General features: G+C 34.0%; 1 protein-coding gene and 1 long non-coding RNA gene across 13 annotated transcripts in view; one reads left to right on the top strand and one right to left on the bottom strand.

Moving 5' to 3' along the window:
- PROS1 (protein S) overlaps nt 1-27,399 on the bottom strand; it is a 269,581-nt gene that overhangs the window by 208,374 nt on the left and 33,808 nt on the right. For all 12 annotated transcript variants that reach the window (XM_072967094.1, XM_072967080.1, XM_072967074.1 and 9 more), the window contains exons 5-15: nt 25,811-25,933; nt 25,583-25,714; nt 22,533-22,658; nt 20,289-20,410; nt 18,590-18,705; nt 15,604-15,793; nt 10,658-10,825; nt 9,170-9,338; nt 6,504-6,652; nt 4,240-4,465; nt 247-1,307 (exon numbers count right to left, since the gene is read on the bottom strand). In XM_072967094.1, coding sequence (XP_072823195.1) covers nt 1,147-1,307; nt 4,240-4,465; nt 6,504-6,652; nt 9,170-9,338; nt 10,658-10,825; nt 15,604-15,793; nt 18,590-18,705; nt 20,289-20,410; nt 22,533-22,658; nt 25,583-25,714; nt 25,811-25,933 — 1,682 coding nt within the window. In that variant the 3' untranslated portion in view covers nt 247-1,146. The remainder of the gene's footprint in view (nt 1-246; nt 1,308-4,239; nt 4,466-6,503; nt 6,653-9,169; nt 9,339-10,657; nt 10,826-15,603; nt 15,794-18,589; nt 18,706-20,288; nt 20,411-22,532; nt 22,659-25,582; nt 25,715-25,810; nt 25,934-27,399) is intronic.
- Nucleotides 634-26,883, top strand: LOC140698111 (uncharacterized). Its single transcript, XR_012075574.1, has 3 exons — nt 634-701; nt 14,048-14,179; nt 26,788-26,883. It is a non-coding gene; the product is annotated as an uncharacterized lncRNA (long non-coding RNA).

The following is a 27,399-nucleotide window of genomic DNA, read 5'->3' as shown; positions in this document are numbered from 1 at the left end:
CTGGTTCAAATGCTAAACCAGGTGAAAGAAAGATAGTCAAAGCTCGTCCCCCTGAAGGATTGTTCTGGAATAAAGCCTTAAAGCCCTCCACTCCATTCATGCTTAATAGGCCACTGTCTCTTCTGCCATCATGCGAAAAAAATGAAAACCAACAGCATCTGCTGTGATCAACAGTGTCACCGGCAAAGCCCAATAGCAATTCCCAGGAAATAAAAACAGAATCTGAGTAATAAAATAAAGTCTAACCTTTTTTTTTCCTTTGTGCTTAGTCTAGTTTCACTTGCTCACAGGGCGCTGCATGCAGAGGTCTTGAACCTGGCCCTTCAGACCAGAGTTCCCCGTGTGAAACAGCAGCGCCCAACACCTCAGCTCAGCGGGCGGTGCAGAAGCTGCTGGTCACGACACTGCCATTCAAGATGGCGGCGACGGGCCTGAGCCGCTGCGCTGCGGTCCGGGGCATGAGCAGCATGGCTGTGCCCGTCCCGCGAGAACTCCGGCCCTGTCCCGCGAGAACTCCGGCCCTGTCCCGCGAGAACTCTGGCCCCGCTCTCCTGAGGAGACCCGCCCACAGCCTGGCATGGGGTGGCGGCGGGGAGCGGGAGAGCGTGTGCTCACACGGCTCCATCCTCTGATCTAAGAATAAAGATTTCCTTTGCTTCTTAACCGAACTGATGTCATTCTGCTGGCATGGACGACACCAGGTAAAAGGACTCTTGTTCTGACCTGAGAGGGCTAGTAACATTATTTAGTCAAATGCACTTTTGTTTGGGTTCCAACAAGGTTTTAACATCCGTGCCTTACCAGAAAAATAAATATTTAAACACTAGTTCACGATGATCAAATTGAATCTATCTTTAACAAACATAAAAATGAAATCTCAATTGTAACAAAAAATTCAAATTAAAATTTTTCTGTTTCATTATTTAATTTCTAGACAGCAACAGAGGTAAAAAAAAAAATTAATGTGATTTACACCACAAGAGAATCTTGTTTTCTTGAAAAAGGATCTTTTTAAAATTCCAGGGAGGTTAAAGTACCACAAAATCATCCAGGTCTGCACATTGCAGGTAAAACCCTTCAACTATTATTGAAACACAAGCATAATTACACACAGGAAAAAGATAGTATCAGCAGAAAAAAGATGCCTTAAGTATTTTTTGTGTTTTTCCAAACTGATGGACACGAGTGAGCTCTAATATCATTATGTTTAGAAATGGCTTCATCCAGATCCAACTGCACACCATTAATGTTCACTTCCATGCAGCCATTATAAAAGGCATTCACTGGTGTGGCACTGAATGGGACATCTGTAAAAACAAAATATTAAAATATTAGCCCAAGACTTTTAGCATCTTATTTGCTTACAGTTAGAGGAATTATTCAGACTTCTCATTTCCAACCAAATTCTAATTTTAAAGGAAAAGTTAACAATGCAATTCCATTCAATAAATTCATATTAAGTGACTCCTGTATATGTAAGGTATTGTGCTTGGCACTGAATTCACCATATCATGAGCTCCTCTGATTTCATAAACAGTTCCACCCAAACCTCAGATAAATAAACATACTTTAAAAGGAGTAGAAAATAGAATATTCTTACTAGTGATGTTCTACTTTATTATTTTCTCTTTAAATCTGACCAACAGTTTAAGCATTATTAAGTCATTGTTTTCAACTCAAAATTATAGCTACTTGGAAATCTTTTTAAATGCCACGATAAATATATCTCTTTTGTTATTGCTAGAAAAAGCAGAATTCTATGTTTTCCAAAAAAATAGTGTCTTGCTGAGTACACAATGGCAGGTCATGATAGGGAATTCACTTTCATGTAATGTTTGGTGTTCTAAAAAACAACAATTTTAATAATGCTTCAATGAATAGTTTAGTGCCTTTGGGCCTTTCTACACTTTCACTCTCCTTATCAAACATAATACTTAAGCAACACCTCTATGGTTCATTTTCAAAACATCCATCTCTCTACTTGCGTCCTCTTTTTTTGGCATCTCATCTCCATGAATCTGAATTCCCAATGGATATTCTTGAGTCCTTATTCTTCCTCCTTATTACCTTATGCAAAAAATGTATACTTCAAATTTTCTACTTCTAACTTGCCAACACACTGAATAAAGTCCATACATTTCTATGGGCTCATAGCATTTTTAAGAAACCCTTTCAAGTCTGGCTGAGTATCATAGAATATTATAAATATCTGCTATTATAAATATCCTCAGAATCATCAATTTCCCCTGATTTTTAATTCATAACATGCAATTTAACATACCTATTTTGCATATAAATTAATGTTACTCATCCCATTGTTCACACTCTCAATGCCTCCATTTTCAGTTATCCTCAAGTTTCCCTCACTCTTTTTTCTAAACACACCTTGCCTGAAGTCAGTCTTCAGTGCTACTGCCAAATTCCTGGAACCACTGAACTTTTGATACTTTTACTTCTTTTAAACTCTTTCATTACTTGTTTGATTTTCTAAAACTGCATTCAGCTAATGTGTGAATCAGGTAGTAAGGGATTTTCAACGTAGAATTCATTCATTTGAACCATAATTATACTTCCTCGTAATTAACCACATTAAGGTAACTATATCTATCTATGATCTATTTATAACTTTTATAGCCAATTTAATTCTATTCCCCCAAAACCCAGATGAAATTTCCATATAGAGGAAATGAATACACTGAGTAGTTAAAGTAATTTAATGAAAGTTACCAGAAGTCTAGACATCAAATTCAGAATTCTCCCCATGAGAATGACATGTAAATGGTATTTGAAAATACTTCTGAAGAACTTTCTGCCTCCACTTTTTTGCCATGTAAAGTAAAATGCTGATGCCCATTTCATATTTTCCAATATTAAGTTAAAGATAACCAATTTTTCCTTCGATTTTCCCATCTTGGTAAATGGAATCTTCACCCATGCAACTGCTCATGCCAAATACTCAAGAGATTCTTTGTTTCTCACATGTATCTCCGGCCTATTCATTGTATACTATCTCCACTGCCAGCCTTAGTCCAGCAGCAACCTCAGCTTCCTCACCTGTAAAATGGAGATAACAACAGTACCTGCCTCACAGGACTGTTTTAAATGAGTTGATACGTTTGGCGCACTCTGAACCATGCCCAGACTGTGTATCATGCACTAACTGACGGCAGTATAGTTTTCACTACTGTTATCATTACTGCTTGCTCATCTGAACTACTTCAGTAGCCCCCAGCTCAGCCCATTCACTTGTTCTTCCCACCTGGCCATCTTTGTCCATCATGCAGGGGGATTTTTTAACTGCATTATTGATATATCAGTTCCTTGTCTAAAACTTTTTAATGATTCTCATGACTCTTATAAGACGCAGGACCCTGAACCAGGTCGACAAACCTGCCACCCATTCACGAACTTCCCAGCCTCCTCTTGCACTACCATCCCTCTTGCTCAATATGCTCTCACCATACCACACTGATCTATATATTCCTCAAGCATGTCAACTCCCTTTCACTTGGCACACACATGGACAATTTTACTTGCATACATGCTCCAATCTCCACCCTCATCGCCTGGTTAAATTCATTTAATCTTTCAAAGATCAGATTTGTATCTTAGCCTCTCTTCAGAGAATTTGTTCCTGGCTCCCACAACCAGACCAAGATTCCAATTTCAGGATCTAAAAGCAACCCTCACTTTTCCTTCATGGAAATTATGACAATTTTAATTTTTTGGATATTTTCCTAATCACTTGTTTAATATTTGCCCCTGCCACTGGGTTGTAAAAGCCTAAACAGCAGACATCATATCATTTGTTTATTACTATGTCCCTGCTGCCTGGGACACAGGTTCTTAATAAATATTGAGTGAGTAATGGTTGGATTGAAGAATAAATATTAAACTCACAAGATAATTGTGAAGATAAAATGATATAATAAATCCTTTCTGGCTAGGATCATCAAATGCTGCAAAATTTGGTTAGTTACAGTTCACTATTAAAAAATAAATAAATAAAAATGCACCAATAAAATGTCCATGCAAACCCTCAGAAAAAGAATAATGGATGTTGGGATTCTGACTTCCTTCTGATGCCCGTTTACTACAATTACATATGCTGTGCATATATATATAGATAGATACATATATAGATATACAGCTGTGGTTTTACCACAAATACATATTTAAAATACTATCAATTTCATTAAAAATACACTTTTTAAAACTGAAGAAAAAGTAAGCAGATACCTGGAAGCCCACCCAAGTAAGTGGCCAGTGTTCCTTGCATTGCTTTGTCCAAGATGGCAAATTGTCCTTGAAAATCTTCAGAGTAGATGCTACTTTTTTTAAGTTCAGTCAACAGCTCCAAGTTGTTTCTATTGACTCTGATTTCCAGATAGAATTGTTGACTGGAACACAGACTTAAGACCTCTAGCCGAGCTATTACCGTATTTTCAACAGATACCAGGATATCCTGAAGAACAGAGCAAAGACTCAATATTAGCGAGTACTAATGGTAATGCCACTTAACAGTGCCTTTTTAGTTTCCAAAATTCAAAAACTGAATTTCAATTAGGGGGGGAAAGTACAATAGAGCCTTCAAGTTTAAATGAAAAAACTACTTGTTACTATAATAATCATAATTTTAGAATATACATTAGTTTTACAAACTCCAAGTTTAGCTGAGATACAAATGTATAGCAGGTTTTGAAAATTCAGTACATCGAGTTGTCTCACCAACAATGGGAACCTTACATAGTGTCTTAAGCAATATATTTCTGCTTATGAGCCTTCCTAATTTCAATATTTACATATGAAAAAGGAAGGAGTTGAATCACTCTTTGTTGGAGAAAAGACTTGGAAAATTTCAAGTGCTTTAGTAAGCACATGCCAGCAAGACTGAAAGGTTTATTTGTGCCACACAAGCAATCCTGTAGACTTGGAACAAACTGAGTGAAGTCTCTGAGAGAGAAAAACTAGGATCGCCAGCAGTAAGCTACAGAGTTATTTACCAGAATATACTCAAAAAAGAAAATATATTTTCTGAACTTTTAAACTGCTGATACACTACACAACTCAAGTTGCTGAAAGTGACGTATGCATATAGCTTACATGTGTGTAGAGGAAAGGTAAAAAGACAGAGAAAATAAAACCAAACCCAGGGAGACAAGTGTTATGACCAGATAGTAGAAAAATAGTCTGAAATGTTTACTTAGGAATCCAAGACACCCATGTTAAATGAAGTCTATACTTCCCAACTACAGGTTATTTGAGGAAATCTGTTACTGTGTTACACATATCCATACTCTAAACTTATTGAAAGTCTTAAAGATGGGCAGTGAGAAAATGTTCTAGAATGATCAATAGCATGTGGAGTAATGTTATGAAATGTTTTACACAGGTCTTGAGATGGCAACTTGATATGCAAAAAAAAAAAAGCCATGAAGACAAACACAGAAAAGACAAAATAAACTTCAAAGATATGGCAGGCGTTAACCTCCTCTACTGCATGAATGTAGTGTTGAAGGTAGGATTTCCATTTTGTTTAAAAAAGAAAAAGAAAAAAAGAAGCAAACAAAAAGCTGAAATCCAAACATAGTAATGTCCTGTGGTCAAATGGAGATAAAAACTCAGCAGAATCTTTTTAGGTTGCTTACAGTTAACCACCAGAAACTGCCCCCAACCATCCTTTAAGCTGCAATCAGCACTCCTTTTTATTACTACAGGCATTAGTCAGTTATATGTGTCTTTCTAAAAGCTACAGAGAGCATCTGAGCCACCCTTGGCACAAACGCAAGCTTCTTGCTGTAACTTGTTGGAACCCACTGTGGATGACACATGGACAGAATTATTAGCCTCTAATAGAAGGTTGAATAATACAGATCTTCCAATAAATCTCATGTTTCCTTTTATTCAAGAGTTTTTCCTGTTCTTCTTCCTAATTTCAAAAAAGAGTTTCCAGAAAGAAACCAAGTGGATTGGTTTTAGGTTTCTCTAGTCTTTCTTAATTTACTTAGGGGAGAAAAGATTAAGAGTGCCAGAAAACACAAAATATTATAATTAGGAACTGAATATTTCAGAGTGGACTGCGGTCTGACTCACTTCTATTTTGTTAGTACAAACTCCCATGACACTTCAAAGACTTGGAGTAAGGGTGGGTCTCTGTGCACTTAGAGAAGGCTCCAAGCAGGCCATGTGTGAAGCTGCCTAATCTTAGCTATAGATGCAAGAGACTTTCCCATATTCCCCCCTTACTTCTTGGTTCAAATCTTGGAAATAAGGCAGCAAAAAAGTAATAATAATGAACATTTTTTGAGTCTTTAATGATGTGCTAGAGATTGTGCCATATATTTTATATAAGTTATTTCATTTAATCTTCAAAAGAGCATGGATAAATACCACCATTTTATCCATTTTACAGAAAAAGCAAAGATAAAAATTTAAAAATAAGGATCATATCATATCAGATAAGATCAGATCATACCATATTTAAAGGTGTAGAGTAAAGTTACCTGAAAATTTTCAGAGGTGGAGTCCACCAAGGACAAGGCAAAGGGCACTGTGTTATCAGATACCAAGGCCAACATAACACCAGTGCCCGCTGATGGGCGAATATTCAAGGACACATTCATTTGCCAAGCCTCACCATTGGACACAGTCTCTGTTTAAACAAGAAAATAGAAGCAGGATCAACGGACTCCTTAGATGCATCAGAAGGAATTATTATAATCTTACTAATATCTCAAAGCCATCTCTGTGTGATACTAAAGATTTTAGTTCTCTTTCTCAATGATCTGTATAACCTAGGCAAAACAAAACAAAAGAAAAATATTTTTTTAATGCAGGCAAGAAACACTCAAATGGAGCCTCAGTCTTTTGTCCTTCTTCCTAGAAATGAATTCTGGATTGTGGTGTTTAGGATTATTGTGAATTTTCCGTTTGCTCTTTGAACAGCTTTTCTTTCTGTCTTATATATTCTCCTATGCTCAAATCTCAGAGTGGTCATACTTTAAAGTACTCACCGGAAGGAAATTCAACAAATCTAGGGGCGAGGGTATAGCTCAGTGTTACAGCACGTGTTTAGCATGCATGAGGTCCTCGGTTCAATCCCCTGTATCTCCATTAAGATAAATAAATAAACTTAATTACCTCCCCACACCAAAAAATGTTTTAAGTGGGGGAAAGTATAGCTCAGTAGTGGAGCATGTGTTTACCAGGCACAAGATCCTGGGTTCAATTCCCAGCACCTCCATTATAAATAAACAAACAAACAAACAAACAAACCTAATTACCTCTCCCCCTCCCAAAACAAACAAACAAAAAAACAAATCTATTGCAAACCTTCTGAGGAAAAATGTGGGTATAGTTGCCACTCCCACCCCACCAATCCTCTTTCATATAGAGGTCAGGTTACAAAGTGGGCAAGAAAAATATGATCCCTACACATAGCGGAGTTGGATAGTTTGATAGCAGAGAAATACTCTGAAGTCAACAGTCGGCTCTGAAATTCTAATAGGAACTTTCCGTGATTCTCTCGTCATAAGACTTAAAATTCTTCTTAATCACTAGATTAATTGTCTACCCCACTAGACTTCAATCTCTACAGACCTCTACTATCACTGTTTTCCACAGGAGTCACTTACCAAATATTTGTTGAATTAATATGATTTCAAAATAGTTTGAGTTCTGAAAATATTAGTTCACAATCTGAATGAAGTCTTCCTCATCTAATATAAAGTAATACGTAACAATAGCCCTAATACCACTTCGAGGCTTTGAAAGCATGAATGTGAATGGAGAGAATACTTTTCTTTTGACAAGATGTTCTTCCATTTAGTCACATCTAATACATTTTTCACAATAATCCTTTAATTCCCACCCAAAAGAAAAAACAATACATATAACCATCTTGAAGTTAAGTTACTACAAGATATTAACAAACTCAAACTAAAATGAGTATGCAAATGTACAGAAATTATAATGCAGCATTAAATATTAATTATAAAGTAGGTCATTTTCATGCTATCCATTAAATAACTAATTACTAATGAAAGTAATTTTTTCCAGGTACAATATAACTCTTATTTTCATTTTCTCTTGAGAGACTTTTTTTCCTTTGAACAAATTATTGTGGGCCTAGTTTTTTCCTATATTCAGTCATCAACCCAATTAAAACTTTTTTTAAAAACCTTCATATACAGAACAGAGCTAAAGTTAAAGACATTGTATTGATTTATGTTAAGAAAACAGCACTAGTGTTTTAAGATTCTTTCTTAAAACTGCAGTAATACTCTTTAAGGCTGCAAATAAACACATTTAAAATACCATTTTTCCTTAAAGCAGAGATATCAAATTAGTGCTAAATTTATAATACAAAGTGTTAGTAGCTCAAATAATGAACTCCTAAAACAGAAAAAGACAAAGAACCCAACAAAATAATTAAGATACACAAATACTTAATAAACATATGGTGAGATATTCAACTTCAGTAGAAACTGGGGTAATAATTAAAACTAAAAGATTTACTCTATTTACTATACTCAACATCTTGTAGTAACCTATAATGAAAAACAACATGAAAACGAACATATGTATGTGTATGTATGACTGAACTATTATGCTGTGCACCAGAAATTGATATATTATAAACTGACTATATTTCAATAAAAAATAAATGATCAGATTGAAATATGACACAGATGTTGGAACTATCAGACAAGGAATTTAAAATAATTATGATTAATAAGTTGAAGACTTAGGTGGAAAGGATGGACAACATGTATGAAGAGATAGGAAATTTCAATGGAGAGGTGGGCACTTTAAGAAAGGATCAAATGGAAATGCTGGAAATAAAGAGGAATCCTTTTGATGCATTAATCAGTAGACTCAATACAATTGAGAAATTGGTGAACCTTATAATGTCAATTAAATTTATCCAAAATTAATCAGGTTATGTGCCAATAACCATTAAATAATAACATAGGCATATTCAACTACCTTTCTTCTCCCAATATACTGGGAAATTTTCATTAAAAATATGTAACAGTATGAATAAGCCTAACACTATGTCTGGGACACAGTAAGCACTCAATGACATTTACTGAAGGAGTCACTGCTGTGTATCAATGAATAAATTTAGACATAAATGAGAAAAGAGATAAAATGGAAAATCACTTACTATAATCTATGCTAAATTGAGCAACTCCAGAACCAGGATAGTAGGAACCCTTCTCCACAGTGACAAGACAATGCTTATTTTGTTTTTCTTGAATAATTTCCTTTACTCCTGAAGCTCCTTGATTCATCAAATTCCAGCCTCGAATACATCCATCTAGACGAGGGTTAATCTAACAAATTAAAATATAGATCAATGAATGCATTTTAAACTTAAAAAATACAGACTCATAAGTGGCTTACCTTGATTATAGATAAAGGTTTTCATTTAAAGGGAAAATCTTTTCTTTGATGACACTTAAAAATGTTTAAAATATTTTGATTTTATCTTAAATTTTTTTCAAGGTGTCCTTCAGATGGGCGGTCTTTTTCAGTAAAAGTGCCGTCACAAACCGCCTCTCGGAACCTGATGATTTTTAATACCTCAAGCCTTACCTGCCTCTCCTGTATCAGCCAGTATTAACTTTTCTGCTCTCAAGTAACATATTTGCCTCTAGCTGTGGCCCTGGGTTCTAAGCTGCTTTCTGTTTTTCTTTAATTGCATTTACAATTTAGGTTTGTCTTGCCATCAGAAACTAAGTCTCTTCAGGAACAAAAGTGTATGCATTCTTTAGTCTCACAGAGCACCCAGCAAGACTCAAGACATGTAGCCATTTCATAAATAGTTGATCCTTTTTGAATAATTTATTTTACTTTTATCTTGATTATTTTACTTTTGTCTTGATTTATCAATTTCAAAGGACAGGTATATTCACTCTGACATGAGTTAACTACTTCAGGTTTTATATCATATCACAGAAATCCTTTAAAAGTTAAGGTAACTGAAAGATGGATATAAAATGGTAAATATTTAAGTTAAGTCAGCAAGCGTAAAACTGGAAGACCCATGACTTCAAATGAAAATTTTAAAACTCTTCAAGGTCAGTGATTGGTCTCCTTCAAGAAAATTTTTCCACAGAAGTTAGACAAACACCATGTACAGAAAAATCATCTACCATATCTAACTTCAATTTATGACAGGCTACAGTCATATTCCCACCAGAGATTTTTCTTCTTAAAAAGTTCCACCCTATGTGCTCTTCTTATCTCCCCAATTTTAGTCCTAAAATAGACCTAGGAAAGCTCTTTGATTGGATTCTACAAAATACTGTATTTTTGGACTCAAATATACATATTTATTTGTTTAATGGCTAAGTATGGACTCTTTTACAATGTTAACATTGAAGTGAAGCCTGGAGAATCTTTAAAAATCTACTTCTCCATGAGTAATGCTGGGAATTTAAATGGACTCAAAAACACTACATTCATTTTATTACTTCCTTAACATAATTTCAGGGGTCGATAATGTTCATTTTACACATTCAGTTCAAGTTGTCACAGTTGGTATGTTCAACAAAATAACTTCTTTTGACTCTCAGAAAAACACATTTTCAAATCTATTACAGACAAAAGGAATTCATCCATGATGAGTGATATAAGCTTGTATCATTACCGGTCTAATAAGTGCATTCTCCACTTTCCGAGGCAGTCCTGCAAAGTATACTTTGGTTTCTAGAAACCCATTTGTAGGCTTAAAAAGGCTTCCAGGTTTATTTATATTCATTACAGCTTCTTTAGCTATTTTTACACTAATACTATGCTCTAATTCTTCCACAGAGACCTACAATTAAAAAGACAAAAATTATGAAATAATTAAACATTACTGCACTTCATTTGCAACACTAAGATTGAAAAATCCTGTTATTATTCCAGTACATAATTTTCCAAAGTTACCATTTTAATGTAGTTATCAATTTTCTTGACTACATTTGAAATGTCAAATTAGTATAAAGGTGATAAAAATGTGTTTTAACATGATAATACTTGATCAACATTAAATCAACACCATATTTTTAAAGTTTTTTTAAAGTTTAAAGTTAAAATAAATATTTTCCTGTTAAATACCCATTTATAATATATAATCTTTCAACCCCAGTCAGCCATAAAATTAACAGTTTTAAAAAGAAAGTGAATCACTCTACAAAATCTTGGAAAACTTTTAAGTGCTCTTATTCTGCAATTGTCTGATAGTACAAATAAGAAATCACTAATGTAAATAAATTTTCCATATAAATTAAGAAAAGTTCGTACATTCAGCATTTTGTTTATTGCAGACATATTATTTTTATTTCAAAATTCAAAAGCAGTTGAGGTATTTAGGAAGCACAATACATTAAATTAAATTGGGTTGTTCCAATTTTGAAAGTAGTTTGGGTTTTTTAAAAAGGTTGGAAGTAAGTAATGGCAAACAAACAAACAAAAATCCTGCCATAAAGGCAATTTGTAGAGCCACTGCTGTAACCTCATGTAAACCTATATCACTCAAAATGCAAGTTCTTCATTTACTACATTTACTACTCAATAAGGAAAGACAAACGACAGGCATATTAAAGCACTATTACAGGAAGGTAAAAACTATGCTCTAAAGGAGGAGAAAAGGTAACATTTTAGGTTTAAAGGTGGTCAAGGGTCTGTCCTTAATATAACCAATCAGCATCATCTTATTCTAATGATTATTTCTCCTTGAAAGAGGTTCTTAGCCTCCCATTCCTCCTCCCCCTGGCTTGCTTCTCCTCCACACTCTTACCATGCCTTCTCATCTCTTTGCTGGATCCTTCTCTTCTTCTCAATCTTTATAATGAGCTCCAGAGCTCAGGCCCCAGGCCTTTTCCCTCTAGTCATGCAAATACTTCAAAATAGGGCTTTGCTGCCCTACTCTGGGGCAAATTTGGGAGTGGTGAGCACTTACAGTTGGCACAGTGAGTAGCAGGTATGGTGACATTGCAGGAGACTAGACACCCTGCAATATGCATGATAGTCATGCCAAACAAATAATAAAATATCCACTATCCTGCAAACCTTCTGAACACCCCGACTAGATATTCATGTAGGGTATACTCATGTATACAATTACCTGTGTTTGTGTATATATACATACAAAATTTTTGCTGCCCCATTTTAGCATTCACTGAATTTTTCTAGAATCTAATAGTCTTGTAAACCAAGAATGGATTGATGTTTGTTTCATTTGGATCTTTACTAAGATTTTCTCACCATTTTGGAAAATTACTATTACTGATGGCAACACCATTTATGCACTTATGGTATTTGAGTTGCCAATACAATGCCCAGCATAAGTCTTCATCTGTAGTTTTCATGTTATTCCATGTATAGGAGCAAACTTTCACAAGTACTATACTTGAACGTGAGCATTTACATATTGGAATATATGTTATTTATATAACTTACCTTCTTTTTCTATAATAATTAGAGCATTATGCTGGATGTGGTTTAAAACCACAGATTGACAATACTAATTTCATGGCCTTTAAAGCCCTCTTTACACTGAACATCCAGAAGTTTTTATCTACCTTAAATTGAAGGCTGAACCTTACAAACATCCAGAATCAGACCACTTCTCACCACTCCCACTATCAACAATCCAGTCAAAGCTGCCATCTTCTCTCCATGTGTTATTACAATAGTGTCCTAATCCCATATGCTCTTGTATCCTTACTCTCTCTTGTCTAGTTTCCACAAAAGCCATTAGGTCCTGACCAGGATTATCTTTTAACACGCAAATTAGATCCTGTCACTTTTTGAAATCATCTAAGGTCTTTCTACTTGGCATAAAGTCCAAATCCTCACTACCGTTCTCATGCCCCTACATGATCTTATCCAAGACCATATTTCTGACCTCATTTTCTGCTATTGTCTCCCACTCTCACTCCATTGCATCTACCCTGACCTTGTGTTCTTCCTCAAATATAACAAACACACCCTCTAGCCCAAGACTCTACTTGCTGTCACCTGGCACAGAATTATTTTCCTCCTCCCCTCCCTCAAATTTCTCGTGGCTGTGCCCTCCAGTCTCTGGTCAGATGTGATCTCATCAGAGATGGCTCTTCTGATGCACACACACCATCATCATTCTCTATTGCCCTGCCTTGCTTTTCTTTTTTCCTCAGAGCATCAATCACTACCTGACATATCTATTTGTTGATGCACGTGTGGTCTTCATCTCACCACCAGTAAACAGGCTCCGTAAGAGCAGTGATTTGTTTTATTCACTGTTCATCCCTACCACGTAGAAGAAGGAATAGCACATAAATATGTGCTCAATAGATATTTTGTTGAATGAATGAAATTATGATACAAATTACATATTTCCAATCAGTGTTAGGATTATACCCAACTGTGAAATATAATAATCACTTACAAAGTGGCAATACTTATTTCTATGGGTTATAGCCATTGTAATACTTAATTGTGCATTCTGTCTTATTTATCTGAATTACAAAACAATTCTAAGTTGTACATTTCAATTTTAATTTCTCATTTCTTAAGTATTTTATTTGAAATTTTAAAAAAATTAAAATTAGTGAAACAACTGCTACAAGTGAATAGTCCAGTTTATAGATTAATTTAACAACTTCATTATTAATTAAAATTAAAATGCTTACTTAAAATGTTTATTTATTTGAAATAATTTCTGTGCCACAAAAATTTGTTTGAAACAAATTTTACAATAAAGATAAGCCATCAAGATTATATGCTAGTAAAAAATCATGCAGTAATATTTAAAAAATAAAATATGTGGAGAAAAGAAACCCCATGTACAGGGAGGGGTGTTAAAATGCATAAATTGTTAAAATATGGAATTACAATTTAAAGAAAAACAACTAGCACCAAGTTTATTACCAGATTAACGTTTTTCTCTGATTTCTTTGTCCTTAAATTTTATTTTTCACATATTGCATTCAGTTTACAGGGGGAGATTTTCATTTAAATGTTTTAATTAAAGCATGGGCATATCATTAAATGATATTTTCTTTTTAACAAGAATTATAAACGTCACAGATGAATGGAAATGAACACCTGCCTTCCGTCCAGCCTGCATCCTACCTTTAACAATACCATTCATGAACAATTCTTTAGTAAACACTACCTGCCACTCATGATGTTAACTTCACAGGTAAGCATTTACCTTCTTCTTTATACCTAGAAATTTATCTAAATTCACCTTCAAACAGCTGATATTTTCAATCTGTATAAACTCATTGGAAAAAAATTCTATCTTTGCTTTCTTTTGCTGAAAAGTGATTACAGTGATTTTAGATAGGTGATTCAGGAACTCTGGGCATTAAAGTGTACCCTTCAGCACCCTGGAGGAATAGCTGTATGCACCAAGTATTCTAGATACACATGCAGTAGGAAAGATGTATTAACAAAGCTACACTAACAAGCATCAGAAGTCAGAACTTTAGTAACTTCTCTAACAATTGCATATGATCCAGTGAAGACACTATTCTTTTAGGGTTAGAAGCCCAAAAATCCATGGCTGTGAAAAGGCAGATACCCCTCTTTTTGGTGAACCACAGCTGTATCCAATTGTTCTTTATTAACACCTCAACTGTAACACATTTCACATTACATTGTATCAGTTCATAAAGCAGCATCAGCTACTAAACTGTGAGGACCTGAGCTCAAGAGCAAGGACAATCTCTTGCTACAGTTCAAGTGCCTTGAACCCAGGAACTTAGCACTTTAAACATGCTCACTAAAAGCTTATTGAATATATGATTGCAAGAGTGGCCAAATACAAGAATGAAACAATTTAGGGATGACTTTATATGACTGCTCAACCGAGATCTCTCCTCAGCTCCCATAGGCTTAGGAAGTATCTCCTTTGGGCCCAACATTCTAAGGTGAAGCTGACCTTCTCCCAGCTGTTCTCTGCTGAAAGTAGCAGTGACGTAACTGCAGAGAAGAATTGTCCCCACTGTAGACTAATAGTATCCCTTCTCCAAATAACCCTTTCTCCAAAAAAAGGTCCATTTTAATACAGTAGATTAAAGTGCTGCTTTGATTATTAAAATAAAGGGTCATTATGTAAAAATGCTAGTTTCTAAGTACTATGATTAGTACCAGCTAGTGTATCCTGTTTGTATAAATTGATTACATTTATTTGTTAACATTTAAAATTAAATTAACCCTTTTGATTTTGTTACTGTGTGTATTTCTCTTTCATGTTAAAGATATTAATGGCTATCCAGTGTAGATGTCTTTGATCAGTGCTGTCTTTGCATAACCTTTGATCTGTCAGAGCAATATCACTGTTCACCCAATGAGAGCCACTAAAAAAGGTAAAAAGTTGAAGACAAAGTAGTTCAAGCAAATAGTTGAAAACAACTTCATTTATGTGAAATCTGAAATATTTTAACAGAGGTGACCATTTCTCAGGCCGTTTCAGGGATTTACAGTGTGTAGGATATACTTCACACATCAGATAAACCCAAATCCATTTTGATTTGGTATCACTATTTTAAAAAATTATTAATGATTTTATACAAACTGCATAAAAGTGGAAAGAATCTCTATGAATTCTGCAAAACATACCATATTCCATAGACCATTATTAATAATTTTGCCTCCAGTTGTTATTTTGGTTGTATATTCATTCTTAAACTGAATTTCAATCTTTCCATCACGAAGTGCAATCAGGAACCAAGCTGAGTGATCAGAAGATTCTGCATACAGGATAACACCTTCTGAATCATATGTCCGGAAATCAAACTCAGCTGAAAATCTAAGCAATGAACAAAGAGAGAGCCTCAGTAGTGAGAAGTATGGAAAACTATCTTATTCTTTTTCTCTCGTACTGGCAAACAGCAGTATGTTGAAATAGTCAACTGTTCTTTCCCTGGAATTAACAAAACAGTAGAGCAGAATTAGGTTGTTCGTGTATTATCTCTGGCTACATGTATGTTTAAAATCAAGTTATATTTTCTTGCTTATTCTTGGAGAATTTTTTTCCCAATGAACAGATGCTTTGATAATTTTCTATCTTTTGGCATTTGTTTTGAAGGCATTCTTTAAAATACTGGAATTAACAGACATATACAAATATTAGGCATATTGTCTCTCTCCTGGAGCCTTTTACAAACTATGACATTAAGATTCTTTTTTTTTTTTTTTTGCTGTATCCATACATGATTAGTAAAAGATGTTACAATTTCGTGACTGGTTTATCCATCAAAAAGCATATTTTCCCTATGATTTCACATATGTCAGGAAGGAACCACTCACAGAGACATACAAGATAGCATCTGGATGATTGCAAATATAATTAAGCCTTTTTGCATGGTAAGGAAGTCGAAAACTTTTAAATAAATGTATTAGCTTAATTTCAAAAACCTTCCAAAACACTAACTGCATTAATCACTACACTAGAGTATACAGAAGGAGAGCTTAAAAGATAAAATCATGTGTTTGGGGCTATCTGAGCTCTGTCAATGCCTGTTGCTATAAAGACTGCACATATATGTAGCTACTACAGGGGAAGAAAAAACTCAAGGATGCTGGACTGAAAAATAACAATTTTTAGATACTTTAATGAGATTAAAGGCTTTTAGGATTCTTTAATGAGAATCAGCATTAAAGTTTCCAAGGGACCAGCAAAGCAAAATGATTGAAAAAAGACACAGGGAATAGGAAAAATAATTGCATAACTATGAGTCATCTGAGTTAAGTTAAAATAAAGGTAATTTAAGTTAAAAAGTCAAGACTTATGATAATTACTAAATAAGGCAAGAAAGAATCCCATACGCTTTCTTATTCCATATACAGTGGTCATAGTAACAGAGGTGCCTTTTGCAATAGGGCACAAATCTACCTCAAGTGGGACAAAGAAAAAGTGATAGAATAAACTTTTAAGTCTTCAGAATTCCAAGAAAATATTATAAAGAGATAAAGTGCAGTAAACTATGTTGGACAGATAACAATGTAGTAGGAATTTACTGAACTCAGATTATATTAAAAAGAACCATTTTGCTTGGAATAGGGACTTCTCTTTCATAATCATCACATTTTGCTGTGGTGAAGAATGTATTATCTTGCCAAAATCCAAATCTGTGTATGCACTGGATCTTCCAGAAGTTAATCCTATTATGGAGATAATTTCCTTCTTTTTGTAAACTCATGCTAAACCAGTAATTCAAAGAGTTGTGTTCTGCATACTTCCTGTCTGGAATACTCAGCATATTGATTCATTACATTGGGGAACAATTCATTCTTTTTCAGAAGTATTGTAGAGTGAAATAAAGTGAATTTGTTATCTTTGGGGTAGGGTAAGTATTTGATCATGGGAAATAGAGCTGACGGAATTTGCAAAAAAAGAAAAAAAAACAAGCTTCAGCTGTTTTTGGTGTTGGTTACACAGGTAGCAGCTAATAAAAATTCATCAAGCTGTACATGTAAGATACATGTACATTTCTGTGTATATATGATACTTCAATAACAAGTTTAAACTAAATAAATAATAGACAAATAAATAAACACCAAAAAAAAAATATTTGGCTAATTTGACCCAATAAGAGTCCAGGGTTTTGTGAATTGTCAGTGAGAACTGAATACCCTGAAAAGTGCCTGAAGTTATGCAGTAATTAATTCTTCTCTCTCGTTCTCATTATTCTCATAGCAAGGAAAGGCTATCTCCAATCTATATCACTAGAAGATATTATTTGCTTTGAGATATTAAAGGGGAAAACCAGGGCTTGGAGGCAATGGAAGTAATGAAAGAGACTGATTATAACAGTGAATAAATTTCAGTGTTCCTTAATGATAAGGTTTCTATGAATTGAGTTGAATTATTTAATGAATAATCACTCATATATCTAATGAATTACATTCTAAATATGTGTGCTTATCTAATTAAAATATTTTAAAATTTGGACTCTATAATCAGTATCAAATATGTTTCCTTTCCATTATTCCAACAAAATTCCAATCTCTTTTTTCTATTTCTAACAATGTATGGCTGTGAGAAATTTTGATAATTAACGTCACAGCTCAAAAACAGAAGCACCTACTCCCTTCCTAAAGCCAATCTAACTACAGGAATGGCAGATAAAGTATTCAGATAGTCAACTAAAATCATGTGATGCATTTCTTTAAAATACCACTTAAGCAGTCTTACACAGTTTCCTTAATAATTATGAATGCAGCTATATTCTAAAAGCAATACTTTTAGCATTTCTCATTGCTTAGTTTTTATATGTATAAAGAAAACTGAAATTTTCACAAATATATTAAATCTACTTTCCAGCTTCTTAGTAAATGTATATTCACTAGAAAAGGAATAATTATGGATTAAGGTAAAATGATCCTTGGAGAAGATCAGCCTAGAATGACCCAAAATGACGCAAGCATGAAAATCACATGTGTGAAGGAAAAAAATGAACTTCAGGATATCTCAAATCATTTGATTGACAATATACCTAAATTATCTGATTGATAATAAAATTTCACACATTTCAAACCTTTTCAGTCACTTTTCTTCTGACCTGCTTACCTCTAGAAATTATCATTGACATTGGTACCTCACCTGGTGATATCCGGCAAACGAAATTTTAAATACAAAACAACCCCTACAAACTGCTCTGCCAAGTAGAGCAATTCATAATTTTTGTCAAGGTTCAAAGGAAGGCACACTGGAACAGCCTGGCAAAAAGGAAACAAAACAAACCAAAAGCATAGGTTACTGCTTGATGTTTGTGTCAGGCTGTCATCCTTTCTCTGGTTCCTAGTGTTCTAGTCAAATGTATCCTCTGTAATGTACTAAAATGAATTAAGAACACCCTTGGTAATAATACAGTAATGTCTAACTTCCTTGTATAGTCCATCAGTTTAACGTCCAAGAATATGTATGTTTTAAAGTCTTATTAAGCCAAATTTTTTTTCTGAGCAAACATGTGCTATCTAGATAGCAAAGGAAATGGTGGAAAATCTGAATGAGATAAATGCAAATTAAGATATCATCTTAATCTCTAAGAAATTCACACACAAAAAAGTGATTTAGAGTCATTAAACCTATCAAACATCTTTTTTTCCTAAGAGTGAAAACAAACATTAAAATGAAAAGCTTTTTAAGGGATAAGTTCTTAAGCATACATATGGAGATATCCTGGGGGGAATTGTGTAAACAGCAGTCTATTAAATCTAGGTCCAGAAATAACATCTCATTTCCTCTTAGAACTTCAATTAATCTATTCCAAGGTAGCTGGTGATGTGTAACTGCAACAAATACTGAAATAATAGGAAACTAAATTACAAAATAGACACAGTACATTTCAATGACATACTACCGAAGTTACTAGTATGTCAGCTAGCTTACTTTATCTTCCTTTACCAAGCAGATGGCATAATATGAAATGTTACTTTTTTTTGGACATAAGTAGCTTTCTCTTGGTAGCAGATATATATATACACACACACACACACATATATATATATAAACCCACGATTAAATCATTATTTAGTTTATGGGTATTTTTACTATCTGCCTCATAATCATATAAAATTTCACCTTCACTTTTAAAATTTATAAGAGATTCAAGAATTGGACTAGTGATCACTACATGTAATCCTTTTTTAGAGGGGAAAAAAAAAACTTCAGTGTTGACCTATTTATTTCAATGGAAGGAAAACTAATAGAGCCTACTCTCAACGTTCAATTGCTGGCTCAATTATGAATTAAATCTGAGTAACTAAAAGCAAGTTTGAGAGACATATGTTAACAAAATTGACCTCTCTGAATTTTGATACACTTGAACTCCACTAAGTCCTACTCTGACAAAGTCGTTTCCACCTGAGATTTTATGAGCACTCTTATAAGTACTAACACGCCCAAGGCATGATCAAACTTGTCAGTGGGATAAAGAAAAGTAGATGCTGGCAAATGTTTTCACTAAAGTTTCTGTGAAAGATTGTTTTCTCACGAAGAAGAGTATAAACCTCAGCTTTTCTCAGTTTCTTAAATAAACATACACTTTGCCTTTTGTAAATGTCCAGGCTATCTATACAAATGAGCAGTCTCTGAACTGTGGCTCTGCAGCATTTTTTTTTTAATTTAGTCACCAATTACCCACAATATTTACCACTTACTGACCAAAATTAGTAAACAGATTGTGACTCATAACCTGCTTAGAACGACAGCAATTATAATAGAACATCTGTATTTTCCTGATTTGTCTCATTGCTCATTTTTAAAACGAGACAGGAAGGTTAGCATTGCAAAACATTACCTCACAACTCTTCTGATCTTGGGCAAGTTTGAATCCTTTCTTCCCATCACAATAACAAGAGTAACCTCCAGGGTAATTGACACAAAGCTGAGTACACATGTTCTCAGAGCATTCATCCACATCTTGGGTAAAAGAGAACATAAATTTCAATATCTCCTAAATGTTCAAGCCAATAGAAGAAGGAGTATTCTGATTTTAGTATGAGATAATCGACAATAAATCCTCAGCAAAAGAAAATCAAATAACATTTATACACTTGTCAAGGAAATTTAAATAAGTTACAAGTGTAATTTCTATTTATTTATACACCTGAACCAACAAACTTGATGGATAACCTTCAGTAATTAATAATTAACAAAAATATAACAATTATACTAACTTTCTGATTTTGAAGGAAAAAAGACTAAGAGTCTCAAGGTAACTATCACTTCTGATAAATGCCACTGACACTACTTCTTAATTCTTTGCTTTGAAGAAAAGAAAAGGAAAGGAAGGGAAAGGTGGGAGGAAAGGAGAAGGCAGGGAGTGGAGGATAGGAAGACAGCAAAGGAAACAGAAAAGATCTCTTTTAACTGAAGGTTAATGTAACTAAGAATTAAATGACCATATCAAGAACACTTCACTCTCCATAATGCAATGATTAATGCTGGAAATAAATCTAAGGACATATTTTTGTTTCTTAACTGATTTAAAAAAAATCACCTCACTGTGCTATTACTTATTGTGAACTCTTCTATATGGTCTCTATCCACACTCCATATTTTAAGAATATCATTCTTGAAAAGTTTAGCTTCAGCTAAAGTATATTTCAGAGCTACATAAGATCCTTGACCTTTTCAGTGAACACACCCTGTGATCTCTGAAAATTTCCACTCATTAGTACATTAAAGCATAAGTTTCCCCATAAAATGGCTTAGAATAGAACCCCAAAATTAGTGAGCCCTCAATATCATTAAAATTGAGTAGTATAATTAAAGTAATAAAATGTTATATATATATATGTTATGTTCAAATCCTCTTTAAAATGTCTGTCATTTATTGAATACAACTACAATACTGATGACGAAGCCGGTTAATAATAAATCTGCAAGTGCTTAGGGCTTCTACACCTACTTCCATCTGGAGCGGTGACACAGCAGAAAGGGTGTGAGGGTGGGGGATATTTTTCAGTGAGGGCATGAGGTTGTAAGATACCAAAATCTCAAAAGGAGTATAAATAGTTGAAAAAACCTATTCTAAGATTATTATTGACTTAGGCAAATTCCTAGAGACAGAAGGAGATTATCAGGGGTTGGGAAACAGAGGAAGGGGAATTTATGGCTTACTGGTTACAGAGTTTTGTTTGGAAAAATTTTGGAACAGATAGTGGTAACAGCTTGCATAACTGTGTGAATGTAATTAATGTCATTGAATTGTACTCTTAAAAGTGGCTAAAGGACACATATCTTATATATATTTTGCCACAACAGAAAAATTACTGTTGATTTGATTAGTTTTAGTCATGGTATTAAGTTCATTTTGAAATTTTTAAAAATTTAAAGGAGAACGTGAGAAAATTTGTATATATGTCCATGATAAAAAAAAAAATTCCTTGAACACGTCCCAGCTACCTGAGGCACACACATGAAGTAATTATAAGCTCCAAGAGGCTCTCCCAAGTCCGCAGGCACTAAAAGTACTAATCAGCATTTCTCAAGGTTTTAGAGCTTGGTTATCATTTGGTTACGATGAGATTTTACTTTACATGCATTTAATTATAACAGAAATAGGTCATGTCCTGTTTTACAATAAATGACACACTGCTACATGTACAGAAAATCATTGAAAAGCTTGGTGTAAAACCAAAGGTTCTAACCACACTTGTAATGACCACATGATTTTTAAACTTGTCTTTTGTGTGTGTGCGTGTGTGTGTGTTTCCTTCCAGCTTGAAGTCCTTCTTATCTTTGACTATTACTTAAATGATGTGAAAATGTGTTTAAATTGCTTTCATCATACATGGGAGGTCTCCAATTCATACGCAGCTTAGAGGGCCAATCGAATCACACAACTCTAAACCTAAAGACCACGATATACTTTTCTGGAAGGAAGCCAATCATTACCCAACTGATCAAATTATATTGTGGATTTTACCACCTTAGAAGACCTGACTACGATGTCAAACAGAACCGATGCTTCTAAAATCAAGTCAGGGTGCAAACCCACCCTCTCTCTCCACCACCAATGATATCACCAGAACTCTACCTTGACACGACTTTGATGTGGGATCGTATCTGTAGCCTTCAGGACATTCACATTCAAAGCCTCCTGGGATGTTCTTGCACACAGCTGTGCCACAAATGCCTGGCATCACAGAGCATTCATCTATATCTGTAAATGAAACCAATATATTACAAGACATTTTTCCCATAGCAGAAGATGCTAGCAAAGAGCCCTTAATTTGTATTTCCTGGATCTAGTTTAATGTAGTTAATGAGACAACAGAGTGGCGTGGGTATTACAAAATATTAAACCCATCATCATATTTTAGTTCACTAAATATGGTTTCTTTATACAAATGCATAGGGAATTCGACTGATGTTTGTCATTTCCTTTATAGTCTTGTAAAAGAAAAAGAGGGCTTTAGTTATTTTCTTATCTACCAGATTACAGTATGAAAATAAAGGGAAGAAGAAACTCACCATAGTCTTAATATGCATTCCTAAATATATGTTTCTGAAATACGGTCTTAAAAGCATGTTTACTCAGTTATTATCACAAATATAAAAAATAAAAAGGAAATGGCTCATCAGTCTTACATTTTTCCTTTGGAAATAAGCAATAGTTAAATCTGCATACTATTAGTGTTGCTTAAAGCATTCAAAAGTGATTTGAATTTAAAATGGGATTGAGTAAAGTCTTAAAGTATTTATAAAGCTGCTGTTAATCCAGAATAACTTTAGTGCTAAAGTAATACTCCAGAAATTTCAGATGTGTTTACTGTATTATATTTGTAGAGTAGGAGACAAAGTATCGATTGCAGCTAGTTACTGAATAAGTACCTGTGAGAATAACAAAACATGTGACACACAGTAGTCATAACAATTCAACAGAGATGTAATTATTAGTGAATTTTTCTCATCTGTACTCTCTGAAGAAAGACAAGCTCAGAATGAAAAAAAAAACTCTACTCTAAAAAGTTGATAGTTTAATTTTTCCATAGACTAAGCCAAATTTTCAGACATTTCTCTATTTACAAAAACATGCCTCCCCCCTCAAAAAAGAATCAATCCCTTACAGTAAGAGAATTTCTCTGTATCTTGACTGTATCAGTGTCAATATTCTGGGTGTTAGAATGTACTACAGTTTCATGAGGATGTTACTGTTGGGGGAATTGGGTAAATGGTACATAGAATCTCTTATTATTATTTTTTACAACTGCATGTAAATCTGCAATTACTTCAAATTAAAATACTTAATTTTTTAAAAGAGCTATAAAATTCACGTTTTTAACAGAAAGTAAAAACATATGACTAAACTTATTTGCTTTGAGACATATCATGAGGAATTATTTAAATCATATGAGTTTAGGTTATAGCACATGAATTTTATGACTCTACTGACATCTAATGTCTGATGAGAAGCTGCATTCTCGCATTTTTAGACATTTGCTAGCAACTTAATCCCAAGTATATCCATATCCTAGGAAAGGCCCTATTGTAACATTTGTATCCATATTCTTCTGATAGTTCTGCACTTAGATATTCTAGTTTATCCAGGATATGTATGTAAACGAAGCACACAAGAACATAAGTTCTGATCATCAGGGACACTCTTATTCAAAAGAGAACTTTTTATTAATGTGTATTAAGTCAGTGGATAAGGATTAAATATCTTTCAATTAAAAATATAAGTCACAAATTCTTTAGAAGTACAGACTAATTAAGTATTTAAATGTAGAAGTATGAATGGGTACTATTTGCTAACAGAAAGCATATGGTATCCTGCATGATGATGGTTTTCTATGATGCTCTAACGATATTGATATTCTAAACACCTAACCTCAAACAGCCCTTCAAATAGGCAGGCAAGAAAGATACATAATCACAAGTTGGATAATTGTTTAGAAGAAATTGTTAGTTAATGCAGTCCACTTTAGAGTCATTTAATTGCACTTTAAATAATATTATAGTAAACTATGCTTGACATTGCAGTGCAGTGGGGCACAAACCATTCCTTGAATATGAATTCAATTTAAGGATTTACCAAAGAAGATACAAACAGAGATGAACAAGAAAACTTTACATTCTAACTTGGTAAATTTTTCTACCTCTTTGCAAGAAGAGGAGGAGTAGGGAGGAGGGGAAGAAAGAAAGAAACAGAAGGGGGGAAGGGAGAGAGAAAAGGAGGGAGGAAGGAAGGAAAGAAAGGAGGGAAAGGAAGTAAGAAGGAAGGAAAAGGAGAAAAACTTGCTCCCAACTTGTAAAGGCAAAGTTTAACTCCAGGCTGGAAAATTTCATTTTTAGTCACTCACACGCCTAGCACTTATATTTGAAGATTTAGTAATTCTTTAGAAGTTAAAATGGGGGTGGGGGAGTAGAGAAGTATTAAAAAAAAGGAAATATGCTAGTACAATGACTTGTTAAAAAGCTAAACTGACAGGAATTATTTAAATCTGAAATTTAAAAAAAAAGTTATGACCAGTGATATGATCTAAAATGCATAAAGAGAAAGAAAACTAGATCTTCATCTTTTATAAAACCACAACAGGAAATGAGCTGCAAGATGAAGGGTTGATATTGGAAATGAGAAAGGTATTTCTGACAAAGAAATATAAAATGTAACAGAAGAAGTTAAGGACTGTGATGGATTTCTTTATAAGCTGTTTATCTTATTGGAATAAAAGAAATAATGTTATAGTGGAAAGAAGAAGGATAAACAATGACTTTACAAAGACTGTAGTATGCAAGGACTTGCACTGAAACTTCACTTTATCACCATATAATGAAATTATTCATTAAAATGCATGCATGTGCATGTACACACATATACACACAATAAGAAAACAACAAAATACTCTATAAGTAGTAATTATATAATAGGAAAACAATAAAATACTCTATAAAGATCCTATAAACAATAAACAAAAAAAGCAGTCTCTTAGTATCACAAGGCTTCAAGGTGAATAATAATGTGTTATTTATTATAAGCGCTTATAATCCAAGAGTTTTCCAAGAATTTCCTGGGGAAATTTCTCTAACTGAATTTTGCTCTCACCCAGTAAATACCATTTTATTCTACCTTCTTACTCTTACCTTTGCAGTCCTTTTTATTTGAAAGCATAACAAAACCACTTTTGCAGGAACAGTAGTAACTTCCAAGTATATTATCACAAATCTGGCTGCAACCTCCATTTACGTTTGAAGGATCTTTGCATTCATTTATATCTAAAAAGGAGGAAATAAATTATCTTTAAAGTAATAAAGCTTCCAGAGAACTTTTCAGGAGGCCAGTCCAGATGAGCCTGGGTGTATCATACGTACCAAGTTCACACTTCTCTCCTTGCCAACCTGATTTACAAATGCAAGTGAATGCAGCTTGGCCATCTTTGCAGATCAAATATCCAGCTTCATTGCATGGCAGAGGATTACATTGATCTGGAATGGCTGAAGGAAATACACATCTGTTTAATTTTTACCACACGCCATGGTGAACAGAATTATATGCCCAAGGGGAGCGGGGTGAGAAGGGAAAAACTGGGAGTTTGAGATTTGCAGATACTAACTGGTATATATAAAATAGATACACAAGTTTATACTGTATAGCACAGGGAAATATATTCAATATCTTGTAGTAGCTTACATTGAAAAGAATATGAAAATGAATAGACGTATATTCACGTATGACTGAAGAATTGTGCTATACTCCAGAATTTGACACAACATTGTAAACTGACTATACCTCAATAAAAAAATTTTTAATCTTAAAAATTAAAAAAAAAAGAATTATATGCCCTTAATTGAAATCCTGCACACAAAGCTCACAATCAATGGGAAAAAACAATTAAACTCCTTCCTTCAAATAATACCTTTTCTTTAAAAAAAAAAAAGTGAATCCATCAGACAAGTCTTTATAATTATTTTCCAGAAGGGAACTACTTTTATATTTGCAAATACATAGCATTTTTTAACTGCAATTTGACATTCATATATACTACTTTGATCATTAAAACAATTCCATGAGTTAAGCAGAACAAATAAAACTACTCAGTGTTAATAGAAAAATTTGAGACTTCCAATTTGGGCTAAGATGGAATAACAGGGACCGGATTTATTCTCCTGCCTCAAATAAATAGAGCTCTGCTCAAAAGGTTTTCAGACATTGGGCAACAGATAGCAGAATACTGTGATTCCTGGGGGAAGGACATTTTCTTCAAAAAATGTCACATTGCTTTATCACTATCTTAAATGATACGCCCATTTGTTTCTTGACTTATTTGTGGTCTTTCTCCCCTCACTAGACACTGCAATGGTCCCTGGTTCCTGCGCATTTCCACACCTGTTTAACCTGCCTGGTCAACTCTACAAGTTCTTTCCATCCTCCCAATACATTCTTCTTTGCGTAAGTAAGCCAGAGGAATTTTCTATTACTTGCAAAAAGAATTTTTTTAAAACCTAGCTGAAGCCTAATTACTGAATTTTTCAAAAAATGTCCTCACAAAATTAAGTTTTTTGAAAAGCAGTAATACACTCAGTATTAGTTGAAATGACAGAAAACAGGCCAATCAGGAAAATATCAAATTATTTTTCTGGCCTTCGGTAAATTAAAAAAATTAAGTATGGATTAAATACACACATTCAGGCAAACTTTCACCTGTGTAGTTACACTCAAATTTAAATTACAGAAAATGCAGATAAATGAATTTTGCCAATGCTGCATGTAAAATACTCACTGGACAAACATCTCAGTTTACAACTTGCAATTTCACTTTTTTTTCTCTGATTCTCAGTTGGGAAATTGATAAACTAGAAACAAACAATCTACCAGAATTAGCACTAGCCCTCATGTGAACTTCAGAGGGAAAAGGCTAATATGACATCACAGTATTTTCCACATTTATATCATTGATGCC

This window comes from Vicugna pacos, chromosome 1, assembly GCF_048564905.1.
Source record: "Vicugna pacos chromosome 1, VicPac4, whole genome shotgun sequence".
NCBI classification, from domain to species: domain Eukaryota; kingdom Metazoa; phylum Chordata; class Mammalia; order Artiodactyla; family Camelidae; genus Vicugna; species Vicugna pacos.
The sequence above is the reverse complement of the archived record's forward strand: the minus strand, read 5'-3'. Positions and strand labels throughout refer to the sequence as shown.